The following is a 16449-nucleotide window of genomic DNA, read 5'->3' as shown; positions in this document are numbered from 1 at the left end:
TTTGCTTGGTATTGCTTTGAGTACTCGTGCGCAAAATACCATTGAGCAGAGTGGTGCTAAAGCCTGTACATTTTATGACATCTGTATTCTCTGCAAGGGTTGCTGCAACTTGTCACATTCTGCACATTCTCAATCTCTAAATTTGAGATGGGTCTCCATCCATAAATTTAACACAAATAAGTTTGTCTTGTTTTTAAGACGATAAGCTAGAAATAATTACATGCTCGAATGAGTGATGTAACCCGTGACAACCCTGGAGGTCGATGCTGTCACAAAACACACCACAGTATGAATGCATTGCATTGTCAACATAAGTGACTCAATCTCGCAGAACATTCTAAATTATTGCAGTGTACTGGTCCCCTCAGAGTCGAACCTGTGGCATGGTCGACTTAACTATATACAACTATGGAAGGATTTAAATCATTTCAACTTTTTCCCTGTAACCCTTTTCAGCCCAAAGGTATTATTTTCTCGTGGGGACTGGGTCAGCAGTCGGGAGTGGCATTTTTCAGTCCCTCCGTTAAGGTAGTTGCCAGACTAGTGTAAGACTATCAGCCAGTAATTTATATGGACCAGTTTACTGACTGACTGAAATCCAGACTAGCATCAATTACTTCATCCCTACTCCATTGATCCCAGTGCATTGGTAACACCCATTTCCCCACACATGCTGACAGCTAACCAATACACACTGCTTTTATCTCTTTGTCAATTTTTCTTCTATCCTCATCTCCTTGAGGTACTGATTCTTGTCGGACTATCTGTCCGCAGGTGCTGATAACCCTTCCCGTACCTCAGTCAAGTGCCCATTATTTGTGAGCCTAGACCGTGAATGTTGACAAGCAATTTTACAGTGGAAGTCATCCTGTCCACACGTGGACTTTGGAGCAGGGGTCGCTGGTTAGTGAGCAGCATCAGCAACTTTGGGCTGATTTGTCTTCCCTTGCTCAGGCACTGCTATGAATTTAGCACCCCAAAAGCAGTTGTGGCAGAGATCAACAATGCAAACTAGTTTTAATACCAACGTATGGACCGTCTTGATTTTGTGCGATGGTTGGACTGGGTAGGGTTAATGGTGACATCTGCTAGTTATACAACCTCTATACTGTTACTCCTATTTAGTGCATAGCTGGGCAAATTTGGTTTTAATGCTGCAATTTCAAAGTGTACACTTCTTAAAATCAAAATCTACAGATGCGCTAGGATCCATTTGGTCTGAGCCGCCAAGCAGCACAAAATCATTTTCTCTGACTATCTTTCATTAAACTTTGTCTTTTACAACAGCCTGTACTGCACAGAGTATTTCATCCCAAAATGTATTTGCAGGAAACAGAAAATGTCCCTCCCTCCCCCCACAAAGTGTAAAAGCTCCTGTCCCAGCAGGAAGGTGAAGTGGTAAGTGCAGGCTGCGGGTGTGTGATGTGTAGAACTTTTCACGCACACCAACATCTCCTTTGGTCATTCTGAATAGCTACGTTGTCCTGGGCCAGAAAAGATTCCTCGGTGATGGTGCATCTTTCCTAGAGGAGAGCTAGTGGTCCGTCTCACCAGGGACTCGCTTCCTGTTCAATTGCAGACTCGGTAGAAATGGAAGCTGTACTGTGTGAAGGTTGCTCCCGTGGAGGTGCTCTCACTGTTGCATGTAGCCTGGCTCTGCTGAGAGGAGGAGATAACATTGTGGTCTGGTCTGCAGCATACAATCACAGCAACATGCAAGAAATACAAGACTATGGCTCAGCGTGTGTCATGTACAAAGAGCTGGAAGTGTGTTATGTACAGGGTGCGAAAGTTTGTGGCGGAGGAGCGGCGAGAGATTGTGGTAGGGGTGCGGCAAATGAGTGTAAGGGGGCAAGAAGAGGCGAGGGCCCAGGGGCAGCACGGGCCAGCCCACACTGCGATATGTGTGCACACTAGGTCCGTGCAGCAGAGCAGGTCTCCAGTCGTCTCGGTTAATCCTTGCCACTGGACCAAGACCTAGCTCTGTCAAGCCCGTGTGGTGGCTGGTGTGCAACGGCCACCCCACGTTAAAAAAATCCACGCACAGGCATCTTCCACCCTTCAAGATGTAGGCCAGGACCTGGAATATTAGGTTCTTCATTGAAACACCCCTGTGAACTCAACCCTTTTTGGCGTGGAAGCAAGTCATCCTCGTTTCGAGGGACTGCCAATGATGATGATGACATATACAGGTTAACGGAGCTGGAAGTGTTTTATGTTTAGGATAACAGGGAGCTTGACGTGTGTTATATACAGGATAGTGAAGCAGTGAGTGTTTTACACACCGGATTATAGGGAGTTAGGAATGTATCATATAAAGAAGTGTGGTAGACAGAGCAGCAGATGGCTGGGAGTGTGCTATACTTGTGTAATGGAATGGGAATTCATTTACATATAGCATAGCACTGAGCCGGGCTTGTGTTATAAAAATGGTTCAAGGGTATGTGAGTATGTTATACACAGGATAACAGAGGTCTGGGGGTGTTTAACAGTAGCTCTGTTAATAAAGGATGAGATCAGTGCTTTAGTGAGAAACGATACTGGCTCAGAAGATCAAGATGTTGAAACAGTTTGGTGGAGATAAGGAATAATAAGGGGAAAAAGTCACTGATGGACGCAGTCTGTAGGCCCCCTAACAGTAGCTACACTGTGGACGGAGTATAAATAAAGAAATAATGGAGGCTTGTAAAAAAGGAAGGGCAATAATTATGGGTGATTTTAATCTTCATATTGATTGGACAAAGCAAATTGGCCAGGGTAGCCTTGAGGAAGAGTTCATAGAGTGTATCCGGGATAGTTTCCTTGAACAGTACGTTGCGGAACCAATCAGGGAGCAGGCTATCTTAGATCTGGTACTGTGTAATGAGACAGGATTAATAAACGATCTCCCAGTAAAGGATCCTCCAGGAATAAGTGACCATAGCATGGTTGAATTTCATATTCAGTTGGAGGGTGAGAAAGTTGGATCTCAAACCAGTGTCCTAAGCTTAAATAAAGGAGACTACAAAGGTATGAAGGCAGAGTTGGCTAAAGTGGACTGGGAAAATAGATTAAAGTGAGGGATGGTTGATGAACAGTGGCAGACATTTAAGGAGATATTTCACAACTCTCAACAAAAATATATCCCAATAAGAAGGAAAGACTACAAGAGAAGGGATAACCATCCGTGGCTAACGAAGGAAATAAGGGATTGTATCAAATTGAAAACAAGGGCAGACAATGTGGCCAAGACTAGTGGGAGGCCAGAGGATTGGGAAACATGTAAAAGCCAACAAAGAATAACTAAAAAAATAATAGAGAGGGCAGATAGATTATGAAAGTAAATTAGCACGAAATATAAAAACAGATAGTAAGAGTTTTTACAGATACATAAAAAGAAAAAAAGTGGCTAAAGTAAATGTTGGTCCCCTAGAGGATGAGACTGGGGAATTAATAATGGGGAACAGGGAAATGGCAGAGACTTTGAACAAATATTTTGTATCGGTCTTCAGGGTAGAAGACACTAAAAACATCCCAATAGTGGATAATCAAGGGGCTATAGGGAGGGAGGAAGTTAATACAATCACTATCACTAAAGAAGTAGTACTTGGTAAAATAATGGGACTCAAGACGGACAAGTCCCCTGGACCTGATTTCCAGAAGGAATTCGATAAGGTGCCACATAAAAGGTTACTGCACAAGATAAAAGTTCATGGGGTTGGGGTAATATATTAACATGGATAGAGAATTGGCTAACGAACAGAAAACAGAGAGTCGTAATAAATGGGTAATTTTTCGGTTGGCAAACAGTAACTGGTGGGGTGCCGCAGGGATCGGTGCTGGGGCCTCTACTATTTACAATCTATATTAATGACTTGGATGAAGGGACCGAGTGTAATGTAGCCAAGTTTGCTGATGATGCAAAGATGGGTGGGAAAACAAATTGTGAGGTGGACACAAAAAATCTGCAATGGGATATAGACAGGCTAAGTGAGTGGGCAAAAATTTGGCAGATGGAGTATACTGTGGGAAAGTGTGAGGTTATCCACTTTGGCAGAAATAATAGAAAAGCAAATTATAATTTAAATGGGAAAAATTGCAAAGTGCTGCTGTACAGAGGGGCCTGGTGGTCCTTGAGCATGAAACACAAAAAGTTAGTATTCAAGTACAGCAAATAATCAGGAATGCAAATGGAATGTTGGCCTTTATTGCAAGGGGAATAGACTATAAAAGCAGGGAAGTCCTGCTACAACTGTACATGGTATTGGTGAGGCCACACCTAGAGTACTGCGTGCAGTTTTGGTCTCCATAATTAAGGAAGGATATACTTGCATTGGAGGCTATTCAGAAAAGGTTCACTAGGTTGATTCCAGAGATGAAGGCGTTGACTTATGAAGATAGGTTGAGTAGGTTGGGCCTATACACATTGGAGTTCAGAAGAATGAGAGATGATCTTAGCGAAACATATAAGATCATGAGAGGGCTCGACAAGTTGGATACAGAGAGGATATTTCCACTCATAGGGGAAACTAAAACTAGGGGACATAGTCTCAGAATAAGGGGCCTCCCATTTAAAATTGAAATGAGGAGGAATTTATTCTCTCAGAGGGTTGTAAATCTATGGAATTCTCTGCCCCAGAGAGCTGTGGAAGCTGGATCATTGAATATATTTAAGACAGAGATAGATGATTTTTGAGCAATAAAGGAATAAAGGGTTATGGGGAGCGGGCGGGGAAGTGGAGCTGAGTCCATGATCAGATCAGCCATGATCTTATTGAATGGCGGAGCAGGCTCGAGGGGCCGTATGGCCTACTCCTGCTCCTATTTCTTATGTTCGTATGTTTAAGATATAGGATAACAGGGAGCTGAATGTGTATTATATACAGGGAGCTGGAGCTGCTATAATTAAGTAACATTGGGACTGTGCCTCTCGGTCGCTGTACATTGAGCTCCTGATTTCAATGTCGACACTGTGGCTGTTGTGAAGTGGAGGCCAAGTTTCTCCACAGTCATCATCATAGGCAGTACCTCGAAATCGAGGAAGACTTGCTTCCACTCCAAAAGTGAGTTCTCAGATGACTGAGTTGTCCATGAGGGTCCTGACATTCCAGTTCCCGAACTTCATTTTGAAGGGTGGAAGATGCCTGTGCGTGGATTTTTTTAACGTGTGGTGGCCGTTGCACACCAGCCACCACACGGGCTTGACAGAGCTAGGTCTTGGTCCAGTGGCAAGAGGGTCCAAGATGACTGGAGACCAGGCTCTGCTGTATGAGCCACAGTAAGAGTAAAACAAACTGATAGGACCAAGTGTTTCGTTTTGGAGGCCCTTTTATTTGGTGTTTTTAAGTTGAAATAATTCAGCCTCATATCAGCAATCCCTCACCATCTTTTACTGGCGAGCAAGACAAGGCGAGGGAACGGCGCTGAATCCCAGCTCAGTGAACATCCGCAGGATGTGAACCGAGGGCCGGAGGCTCATGGAGCAGCTTGAGGGCCATAGACAAAGGGATGGTCTAAGTGACACAGGGAGCCACACTATATTATGAATACTGTACGATTAAAACTAAGCCAACTCATAAGTCTTCCACGTGATGCAAACCAGACTGTTTAAGAACATAAGAACATAGAAATAGGAGCAGGAGTAGGCCATACGGCCCCTCGAGCCTGCTCCGCCATTCAATAAAGATCATGGCTGATCTGATCATGGACTCAGCCCCACTTCCCCGCCCGCTCCCCATAACCCCTCATCCCATTAACGTTTAAGAAACTGTCCATTTCTATCTTAAATTTATTCAATGTCCCAGCTTCCACAGCTCTCTGAGGCAGCGAATTCCACAGATTCACAAACCTCTGAGAGAAGAAATTCCTCCTCATCTCAGTTCTAAATGGGCGGCCCCTTATTCTAAGATCATGCTCTCTAGTTCTAGTCTCTCCCACCAGTTTGATACGAGGAAACTTATAAATTGCCATGGGAAAATTTTGTACTTGAATTATCAAAATTTTACGTACTTAAGAATGATGACTGAAAGGAAACTCGCAAATGTGAAATTAAAAAAACCATCAGAGCAATGTGTTGGTACCAGCACAAGGTGCCATCTGATGGTTGAACTTGGGTTCATGCACGTGATCCCTGACACTGGTGAGCTCCTGGTCTCAGTCATGTCATTGTGTAGGGGAAGGGGCCACTTAGTGGAGATCTCGTACTTTCCCACAGGGAGGGGCGAAGATTGGAGGTAGAGTCATCCCGAGATGCTCTACTGAACCTCCTAGCAGCTGGCTGTAGAGTGGCACTGGTCTGGGAGATTTGGGATTCGGTCATCTATCAAGGGGTATGGAGAGAAAGCAGGAAAGGGGTACTGAGGTGAATGATCAGCCATGATCTTATTGAATGGTGGTGCAGGCTCGAAGGGCCGAATGGCCTACTCCTGCACCTATTTTCTATGTTTCTATGTTTCTATCCATCTGCCCGTTTGCCCTTGGGTGGTTCAATGAAACCCAGTCAGAGAAAAGTGAAAATCTGTGGCAATTGTTTGTTTCCGACTTGTTGTAAATGGCCTGAAGGATACTGTGTATGTGTGTTTACCAGAGGTTGCTATTTTTATGCCTTTTGAAAATGTAATGGCACATTGAGCAAATACTGCAGCAGTTCTAGGTAATAATGTCACCAAGAATTCCCTTCAATCTTCCCCATTATATCAATGATCCTTCCAACCACCAAAGTTAAGATAAACCTGGAAGTAGCGATGAGGTGATTCTAAGCTTGAGATTTAGAGGCTTGTTGAGTGTAGGAGGAGGGAAGAGTTGTAGGAGGTAAAGAGTTCCACAATTTAGAAGTCCTGGGAAAGAATGAGGTAAAATCAGAGCTGGTGCAATGAGTCTTGATTTCAACACAATTAGGATGCATGGAGAAGGGAAATCATGTCGGATGGTGATTTTTGAACTAAGAAGGAACAAAATATTGCACCAGCCCTTCAGCACTGTCCTTATGTCAGAGATTCACTTGATACTCACCGGATCAGCCACTCGGAAGTGATAGGTGATGTCGTAGTATGGTGCAACCACCAGTGGCCATATATGTGTTGTTCCCTGTGGTCGAGAGAAGAGAAAGGGATGGTAAATGCAATGTTAATACTAATGAGATTCCAAAGCCCATTTTTCAGTCTCTTCTCTTTCTTCAATATCAACTATTTAATTCAGAATTGTTGGCTTCTTTACCAATACGTTAGCTGACCAGATTATGGCATCATTCTCATGTAATTAGCAGGGACCTTTATTTCCACGAGGCAATGTTACCCAACAAGAAATTGGCTGGTGCAAACCAACCTGCACTTGTACCTGTTCAGTGTTGAAGTGCTAACAAAAAAGAAATATTGCTATATATTTAACTTGGGTAATTTGTCCAAACTTTGTTTTTTATAATTGATGTTAACAGGTGGCTGATGTTTGGAAGTGCCTTGGCACAGACTAAAGCTGCACGGAGTTCAGTGTGGCTCTTTGGTAGCACACATTGAGGAAATTTAACTCAGCCCGGTTTCGGGGGGGGGGAAATCCTTACCGAGCCAGAGCACAGCCGGGAACCTAGGTGAGACACTTCAAGGCAACAGCATTCAGGCAGATTCTTGGGTGGGGATGTCTGACGGTGATGCAACACCTGGGAGAGATGAAACTCGTATCTGGGGTGAGAAACCTCAAGGAGATAGAGACAGGTTTCTCGGTGAAAGACCTCAAACTGATGGAGTTCAGCCAGCTTCCTGGGGAGGATATCTGAGGGTGATGAAGCTCAGCAAGGCTCCTTAGTTTGAAATCTTTGAGGGGATGGATCTGTCAGGATTCTGGATGGGATTCCTCCCAGAAAGGCATCTCTGTTGGGTTCCACAGCGAGGTCTCCAGGAGGTGGAGCTCAGAAAGGATGGAATATTCAAGGATATGGACTTATAGGCTACTTAAGATATATGCTCATCACACCAATTTAATAAGGAGTCACACTTCCTGGAAAAGTTCACTCACCCAGCTCTTACATTTTGAAGTGACAGAGAAAGTGTAAAAATTAAGTTTACCTGGGTCACTGATGTTTCTGTCTTCAAACCAGTGTTTGAAATACTCCCACATAAATTGCCGTAGTTGACACTGCATAGGTAAATGGCCAGAGGCAACGCAGTCCTATCAAAAAAAAGGAAAAACATAAGTGTAACAGCAAGAAAAGAGATATTGGTTGCGTTTCACCTGTGGGCTTGAATCGAATCCAGACTGCAGGACGTCTGCTCTCTCTTTCGGCTGCCCTGTGTGAACCGAGACTGGGACAGTCCCAATCCAGTTCTTATTGAATATGTGTACACAGCATAAAAGACCCATAATATAACACAAATTGACAATCTCATTCAGAAATGCAGTAAGGATAGCTGATATGAGATATAAAAATATTGACAGATCTGTGGGTAGAGTGCTATTTTGAGGTTAGAGTTAAAGCTGTTGAGGCTAGGTTAATTCAAAATTTCAAAACAGAGATTGATAGATTTTTGTGAGGCAAGGTTATTAAGGGTTACGGAACCATGGCAGATAGATGGAGTTAAGACGTAGACCAGCCATGATCTAATTGAATGGAGCAACAGGCGCAAGGGGCTGAATGGCCTCGTCCTGTTCCTATGTTCCTAGGTTGCTGCTGAGCACAGAAGAAATTTGTGCTCTAACCCATGTGTTCATTATGTTTTTTTAAATTCAGAAACTCAGGTGAAGGGCCAAAGTTCACAGTGCAGGGCACTTCCAGAGAGGAAAAGAGTTGAAGAGGAGGTAAATCCGGAAGTAGTAATCAGCTAATGCCAAGCTTGAAGATTGTCGAAGGAAGGAAATACTGAGAGCGATGAGGAGTTCCACAATTTTGAGATCCTGGGAAAGAATGAGTTAGAGTAGGAGACATTGGCCTCAATCCATAGAGAAGGACGAGTGTGCAGGAAAAGCATTTCTAGCTTATGAGGGACAACATAGGAACGTTCAGAGGACCATTCACCATAGTAGTATTCAGAAAATAGAGAGGGATGGACAAGGGATCCAAAGAGTAAGAAAAATGTTTAGCACTAACATCTCTGAGCTTGATGGAAGAAAGGGGGCGTATGACAGATGTCAGGTTGAGAATACGTGAGAATCAGGCTGAATATAGAAAGTTCAGAGGGGAAGTGGAAATGGAAATAAGAGGGGCAAAGAGAGAGTATGAGAATAGAATGGCAGCTAACATAAAAGGGAATCTAAAAGTCTTCTATAGGCTTAGAAATAGTAAACGGGTAATAAGAGGGGGGGGTCGGGCCGATTATGGGCACGGAGACCCTGTGCATGGAGGCAGAGGGCATGGCTGAGGATTTTGCATCTGTCTTCACCAAGGAAGAAGATGCTGCCAAAGTCTTGGTGAAAGAGGAGGTAGTTGAGATAGTGGATGGGATAAAAATTGATAAAGAGGAAGCACAGGTTGAGCGTCCAAAATCCGGAAACCTCGGGACTGAAGCCGTTCCGGATTCCGGGTGCTTCCGGATTTTGGGATGTCTTTGCCTGGGTCGAGGTAGGTGGGGTCAGGCAGCCGAGGTAAGGGGGTGAGGACGGCCCGCCGAGGTAAAGGGGGGGAGAAGAGGGGGAGCCGGAGCTGGGGCAAAGTTGGGCCGCCGAGGGCCGGGGTGGGCGAAGTCGCGGCGAAATCGGGCCGGAGGTCGGGCCGCCGAGAACCGGGGCGAGATTGGGCCGCCGAGGGCCGGGGTGGGGCGAAGTCGCGGCAAAATCGGGCCGGAGGTCGGGCCGCTGAGGGCCGGGGCAAGGGAGGCTGGGGCGAAGTCGGGTCGCCGAGGTAGGGGGAGTCCGGATTTCGGAACATTTTCCGGTTTCTGGACGACCCCGCCATGGATCGGCCCGGATTCCGGAACATTCCGAATTTTGGATCTCCGGATTTTGGACTGTACTAGAAAGGCTGGCTGTACTTAAAGTAGATAAGTCACCAGGACCGGATGGGCTGCATCCTAGGATGTTAAGGGAAGTAAAGGTGGAAATTGCAGAGGGACTGACCATAATCTTCCAATCCTCCTTAGATATGGAGGAGGTGCCAGAGGACTGGAGAATTGCAAACGTTACACCCTTGTTCAAAAAAGGGTGCAAGGATAAACCCAGCAACTACGGGCCAGTCAGTTTAATCTCAGTGGTGGAGAAGCTTCTAGAAACAATAATCGGGACTAAATTAAGAGTCACTTGGATAGGTGAGGAGTAAATGGGAACTTTTCAGAATGGCAGGCAGTGACTAGTGGGGTACCGCAAGGTTCTGTGCTGGGGCCCCAGCTGTTTACATTGTACATTAATGATTTAGACGAGGGAATTAAATGTAGTATTTCCAAATTTGCGGATGACACTAAGTTGGGTGGCAGTGTGAGCTGCGAGGAGGATGCTATGAGGCTGCAGAGTGACTTGGATAGGTTAGGTGAGTGGGCAAATGCGTGGCAGATGAAGTATAATGTGGATAAATGTGAGGTTATCCACTTTGGTGGTAAATACAGAGGGACAGACTATTATCTGAATGGTGACAGATTAGGAAAAGGGGAGCTGCAACGAGACCTGGGTGTCATGGTACATCAGTCATTGAAGGTTGGCATGCAGGTACAGCAGGCAGTTAAGAAAGCAAATGGCATGTTGGCCTTCATAGCGAGGGGATTTGAGTACAGGGGCAGGGAGGTGTTACTACAGTTGTACAGGGCCTTGGTGAGGCCACACCTGGAGTATTGTGTACAGTTTTGGTCTCCTAACTTGAGGAAGGACATTCTTGCTATTGAGGGAGTGCAGCGAAGGTTCACCAGACTGATTCCCGGGATGGCGGGACTGACTTATCAAGAAAGACTGGATCAACTGGGCTTGTATTCACTGGAGTTCAGAAGAATGAGAGGGGATCTCATAGAAACGTTTAAAATTCTGACGGTTAGATGCAGGAAGAATGTTCCCAATGTTGGGGAAGTCCAGAACCAGGGGTCACAGTCTAAGGATAAGGCGTAAGCCATTTAGGACCGAGATGAGGAGAAACTTCTTCACCCAGAGAGTGGTGAACCTGTGGAATTCTCTACCACAGAAAGTTGTTGAGGCCAATTCACTAAATATATTCAAAAAGGAGTTAGATGTAGTCCTTACGACTAGGGGGATCAAGGGGTATGGCGAGAAAGCAGGAATGGGGTACTGAAGTTGCATGTTCAGCCATGAACTCATTGAATGGTGGTGCAGGCTCGAAGGGCCGAATGGCCTACTCCTGCACCTATTTTCTATGTTTCTATTTTTCTATGTTTCTATGTTTCTATGTAATTAAGAAAAGCCAGCACGGATTTGTTAAAGGCAAATCATGTTTAACCAACTTGACTGAGTTTTTTGATGAGGTAAGAGAGGGTTGATGAGGGCAATGCGGTTGACGTGGTGTACATGGATTTCCAAAAGGCGTTTGATAAAGTGCCACATAACAGGCTTGCCAGAAAAGTTGAAGCCCATGGAATGAAAGGGACAGTGGCAGCATGAATACGGGATTGGCTCAGTGACAGGAAACAGAGAGTAGTGGTGAACGCTTGTTTATCGGACTGGAGCAAGTTATATAGTGGTTTTCCCTAGGGGTCAGTACTGGGACCACTGCTTTTCTTGAAATATATTAATGACTTGGATGTGGGTGTACAGGGCACAATTTAAATATTTGCTGATGACACAAAACTTGGAAGTTTAGTGAACACTGAGGAGGATAGTGATAGACTTCAGGAGGACATAGACAGGCTGGTGGGATGGGCGGACATGTGGCAGATGAAATTTAACACAGAAAAGTGCAAAGTGATACATTTTGGTAGGAAGAATGAGGAGAGGCAATATAAACTAAAGGGTACAATCCTAAAGGGTTGCAGGAACAGAGAGACCAGGGTGTATATGGGCACAAATCGTTGAAGGTGGCAGGGCAGTTGAGAAAGTGGGTAAAAAAGCATAGGGGATCGTGGGCTTCATAAATAGAAGTATAGAGTACAAAAGCAAGGAAGCTATAAACATTTATAAAACACTGGTTCGGCCTCAATTGGAGTATTGTGTCCAATTCTGGGCATCACTTTAGGAAGGATGTGAAGGCCTTAGAGAGGGTGCAGAAAAGATTTACGAGAATGGTTCCAGGGATGAGGGACTTCAGTGACGTGGATAGACTGGAGATGCTGGGATTGTTCTCCTTGGAGCAGAGAAGGTTGAGAGGAGATTTGATCGAGGTGCTCAAAATCAGGAGGGGTCTGGACAGAGCAGATAGAGATAAACTGTTCTCCATTGGCGGAAGGGTCGAGAACCAGAGGACACAGATTTAAGGTGATTGGCAAAAGAACTAAAGGCGATATGAGGAAAAACATTTTTACGCAGCGAGTGGTTAGGATCTGGAATGCGCTGCCCAAGAGGGTGGTGGAGGCAGACTCAATCGTGGCTTTCAAAAGGAAATTGGATAAGTAGCTGAAGGAAAAAAGAATTGCAGGGCTATGGGGAAAAGGCGGGGGAAGTGGGACTGGTTGAAGTGCTCTTGCAGAGAGCCGGCACGGGCTTGACGGGCCGAATGGCCTCCCTCTGTGCTGTAACCGTTCTATGAATCTTTCATTTCAGGTCGATGACCTTTCGTCAGAACTGGACAAAGTTAATGATATAATAGGATTTAAGCAAGTGTAGAGGCAGGAACAGGGGGAGGGGATTGAAGAACAAAAGGGAAGGTCTGTGACAGGGTGGAAGGGAGGAGAGATTAAATGACAAAAGGGATGAAAGGAGATGGTAATGGGACAAGTAAAGGTACAAAAGCTGGGTCTGGAAGAGATGTAATTAGGAACGGCAGAATCATCAAAAGCTGTTGTCTTGGGCCAGAGGTTATGGTTTGACATCGGCCAAAGCAGCAGTAAGGGTGCAACAGTAAGGCACCTGATCCTATCCAGCGACACCTGCTGGGGAATCCATTGAGGGTTATTCTTCTCAAGCAACAACTTGTATTTGTATAGTGTCCCACGGCACTTTACAGGATCGTTATCAGACAAAACCTGGCACCGAGCCACATAAGGAGATATTTGGAGAGATAAGCAAAAAGTTGATCTAAGAGGTAGGTTTTATGGCATGTTTTAAATGAGGAGTGAGAGATAGAGAGGCGGAGAGGTTTAGAGAGGGAATTCCAGAACCGAAGGTCTCGGTTGCTGAAAACATGGCCACCAATGGTGCGGTGAGGTAAATTAGGGCTGCACAAGAGGCCCGAATTGGAGGATCACAGAGTTCTCAGAGGGTTTTGGGCTGGTGGAGGTTAGAGAGATAGACAGGGGCGAGAAAACAAGGATGAGAATTTTAAAATGGAGGTGTTGCTGGATTGGGAGCCAATGTAGGTCAGCACAGGGGACTTAGTGAAGTTAGGGTACAGGCAGCAGAGTTTTGGATGAGCTCAAGTTTTGGGAGGGTAGAAGATGGGAGGCCGGCCAGGAGAGCTTTGAAATAGTCGATAAAATACAGTAAAACCGCCTGCTGACACTCTGCCATTGCTCCTGTTTGAGAGTTGTCAGCGTTTGTGGAACTGTACCCAGCAAAAGTCAGTGACGTCGGAACAGGCAGGAAGAAAAATGGTGGGGGGAAGGGGTGGAGGGAGGGGATGGGGAAAGTAACCCGAGAACAATATTCAGTTTATTGCAGCCATTTCTAGAATTCAGGAAATATGCCAAGTCAGATCCATTTCTTCACCGAATGATATTGTCAGTGCCCGACATGCAAAGCTATCCAGAAAAACTGGTTACTTTTCTATATCACATGAAAGGTGAGACTTTGAATGTCAGTATTCAGAGATCTAATTTAATTGAGCATTAATGCATTTACACGCATTCTTCAAGCCAATATTTGCATACCTCAGGTCACCGTATTGTGAGAATGGGCTTGATTAGAACTTGATGAAAGATGTGCTTGGAATTTATTCTTGGAGAAAATACTTTTTGATATATTAAAATCAAGGAGTTGCTGGACCGTGTGCCAATGTAGGTCAGTGAGCACAGGGCTGACTGGTGAACAGGACATGGTGTGAGTTAGAATATGAGCAGCAGAGTTTTGGATGAGCTCAAGTTTACGGAGGGTCAATATTCTAGAACTGTGGAAAAGATGATGGTATTTATTCACTAATATACCCCACTACAGGTGGAGCAATACTTGTGCCTCACAGGAGTGGGACAATCACAAGATCACAAGATAGGTACAGAGGAGGAAGGCCATTTGGCCCAACTTGATTCATCAATCCAGAAGAGTCCTCTAACATCATCTCATTGTAGTCATCAATTGTTTCTGAAATGATTCTGGATTTTTGCCTCCACTGCTCTATCTGGAACTCTATTCCACATGTTTGGTTACTGTTTGTATGAAGAGGAATTTCCTGCTGTCTGTCCTAAAAGTACCCATCTCTAGGTTAAACTTGTGGCTGTAATTCTTCTCCAGCAGTTTAATGTAAATACCCCTAAGCTTATACGCAAATTATAAGATCACCTCTCCGTTGCCTCCTTTTCGGGATGAAATCCCAAGTCTCCCCATTCTATCCTCACAACTCAGACCTGTTCCCAGCGATCAGCCTCCAGTGCTCAAACTTCTCTCTCTCGTTTCTTGGTGACCAGAGCTGCACACAGTATTCAAGGTCTGACTAAAGAACTATCAGGTATGGGCATTACCTCCTCTCATTTGTATTCTACAGTTTTAGCTTTGGAGCTGAACATCCTATTGGCTTTGTTGATTGCTGCTTTGCATTGGTTGGGCAAGTTTAGTGCTGAGTCTATTAAAAAACCCACGTCTGTTTCAACTTCATCCTTCATTTTCTAAGCATCATTCATGGAGCATATGTGTGACATCTATTTTTTTCCTGATGTATACCACATTACATTTGTTTGCATTAAATTTAATCGGGCATTGTGCTTCCCACGTATCTTGTCCAATTTATTCTATAATTTCTGAGCTGCACCATCTAGTTTGGTACCATCTGCAAATTTGACCACTTTGCATTGGGTTTTTGAATCCAGGTGATTTATGTAAATTAGAAACAACAGTGGTCCAGGCATCGGGGCACCCCATTGAGTGCTTCCGCCCACTTGGACATAACTCCTCTCGTGCGTACATAGCGTTTCCTACCTTTCAAACCATCTCTTATCCATTCTCTTTGATTTTAATTAAGACTTTCATGTGGAACTTTGTCAAAATCCTTTTGGGAGTCAGAATACACTGCATCATTGGGCTTACCGTTGTTCACTGAGATTGTCAATTCTTCAAAATAGTCGAGGTGGTTGGTCAGTCAGGATTTTCCCCTTGTGACTCTATACTGACTGCTGTGAACGAGGTTATTCACATGCCAGACACGAGACTCCCAAAGCAAGCTCTCTACTCGGAACTCCTTCATGGCAAACAAGCCAAAGGTGCGTAGCGGAAACGTTACAAGGAAACCCTCAAAGCCTCCTTGATAAAGTGCAACATCCCCACTGACACCTGGGAATCCCTGGCCAAAGGCCACCCGAAGTGGAGGAAGTCCATCCGGGAGGGCGCTGAGCACCTCGAGTCTCATCGCCGAGAGCATGCAGAAATCAAGCGCAGGCAGCGGAAAGAGTGTGCGGCAAACCTGTTCCACCCTCCCTTTCCCTCAGCGACTATCTGTCCCACCTGTGACAGAGACTGTGGTTCTTGTATTCGACTATTCAGCCACCTAAGGACTCATTTTAAGAATGGAAACAAGTCTTCCTCGATTCTGAGGGACTGCCTATAATGATGATGATGATGTACAGATAATCCTTAAATCGACTCCTGATAATCAATTCCATTATTTATGTGGAATGGAAGTAAGACTAATGGATTGCTAGTTGCTTGTGGCTACTTACATAAGAACATAAGAAATAGGAACAGGAGTAGGTCATTTGACACCTTTTTTGAAAATGGGCACCACATTGGTCTGTTTCGAATCTTCTAGCACCTCCCCAGTGTCCCACATGGCAGATGAATTTCAATGCAGAGAAGTGTGAGGTGATACATTTCAGTAGTAAAAAATGAGGAGAGACCATTCATACTAAATGATACAAATTTAAAGGGGGTGCAAGAACAGAGACCTGGGGATGCTTGACCACAAATCTTTGAAGGTGGCAGGACAGGTTAATGAAGCACATGGGATCCTGGGCTTCATAAATAGAGGCACAGAGTACAAAAGCCCAGACGTTATGCTAAACCTGTATAAAACACTGGTTCAGCCCCAGCTGGAGTATTGTGTCCAATTCTGGGCACCACACTTTAGGAAAGGCGTGAAGGCTTTGGAGAGGGAGCAGACGAGATTTACGAGAATGGTTCCAGAGATGAGGGACTTCAGTTACATGGATAGACTGGAGAAGCTGGGGTTGTTCTCCTCAGAGCAGAGAAGGCTAGGAGGAGAGTTGATAGAGGTGTTTAAAATAATGAAGGGTTTAGATAGAGTACATAAAGAGA

General features: G+C 44.8%; 1 protein-coding gene across 4 annotated transcripts in view; it reads right to left on the bottom strand.

The window, feature by feature from the left end:
• Positions 1-1355: 1355 nt before the first annotated feature.
• Positions 1356-16449, bottom strand: part of myrf (myelin regulatory factor) — a 371110-nt gene continuing 356016 nt past the window's right edge. For 3 of the 4 annotated variants that reach the window (XM_070898666.1, XM_070898667.1, XM_070898669.1), the window contains exons 25-27: positions 8037-8139; positions 6991-7065; positions 1356-1659 (exon numbers count right to left, since the gene is read on the bottom strand). In XM_070898666.1, the coding sequence (XP_070754767.1) occupies positions 1570-1659; positions 6991-7065; positions 8037-8139 (268 nt within the window). In that variant the 3' untranslated portion in view covers positions 1356-1569. The remainder of the gene's footprint in view (positions 1660-6990; positions 7066-8036; positions 8140-16449) is intronic. The other variant, XM_070898668.1, reaches the window with a different exon arrangement.

This window comes from Pristiophorus japonicus, chromosome 14, assembly GCF_044704955.1.
Source record: "Pristiophorus japonicus isolate sPriJap1 chromosome 14, sPriJap1.hap1, whole genome shotgun sequence".
In the NCBI taxonomy this organism is placed as follows: Eukaryota; Metazoa; Chordata; class Chondrichthyes; family Pristiophoridae; genus Pristiophorus; species Pristiophorus japonicus.
Note: the sequence above shows the minus strand (reverse complement) of the source record. Positions and strands in the feature narration are given on the sequence as shown.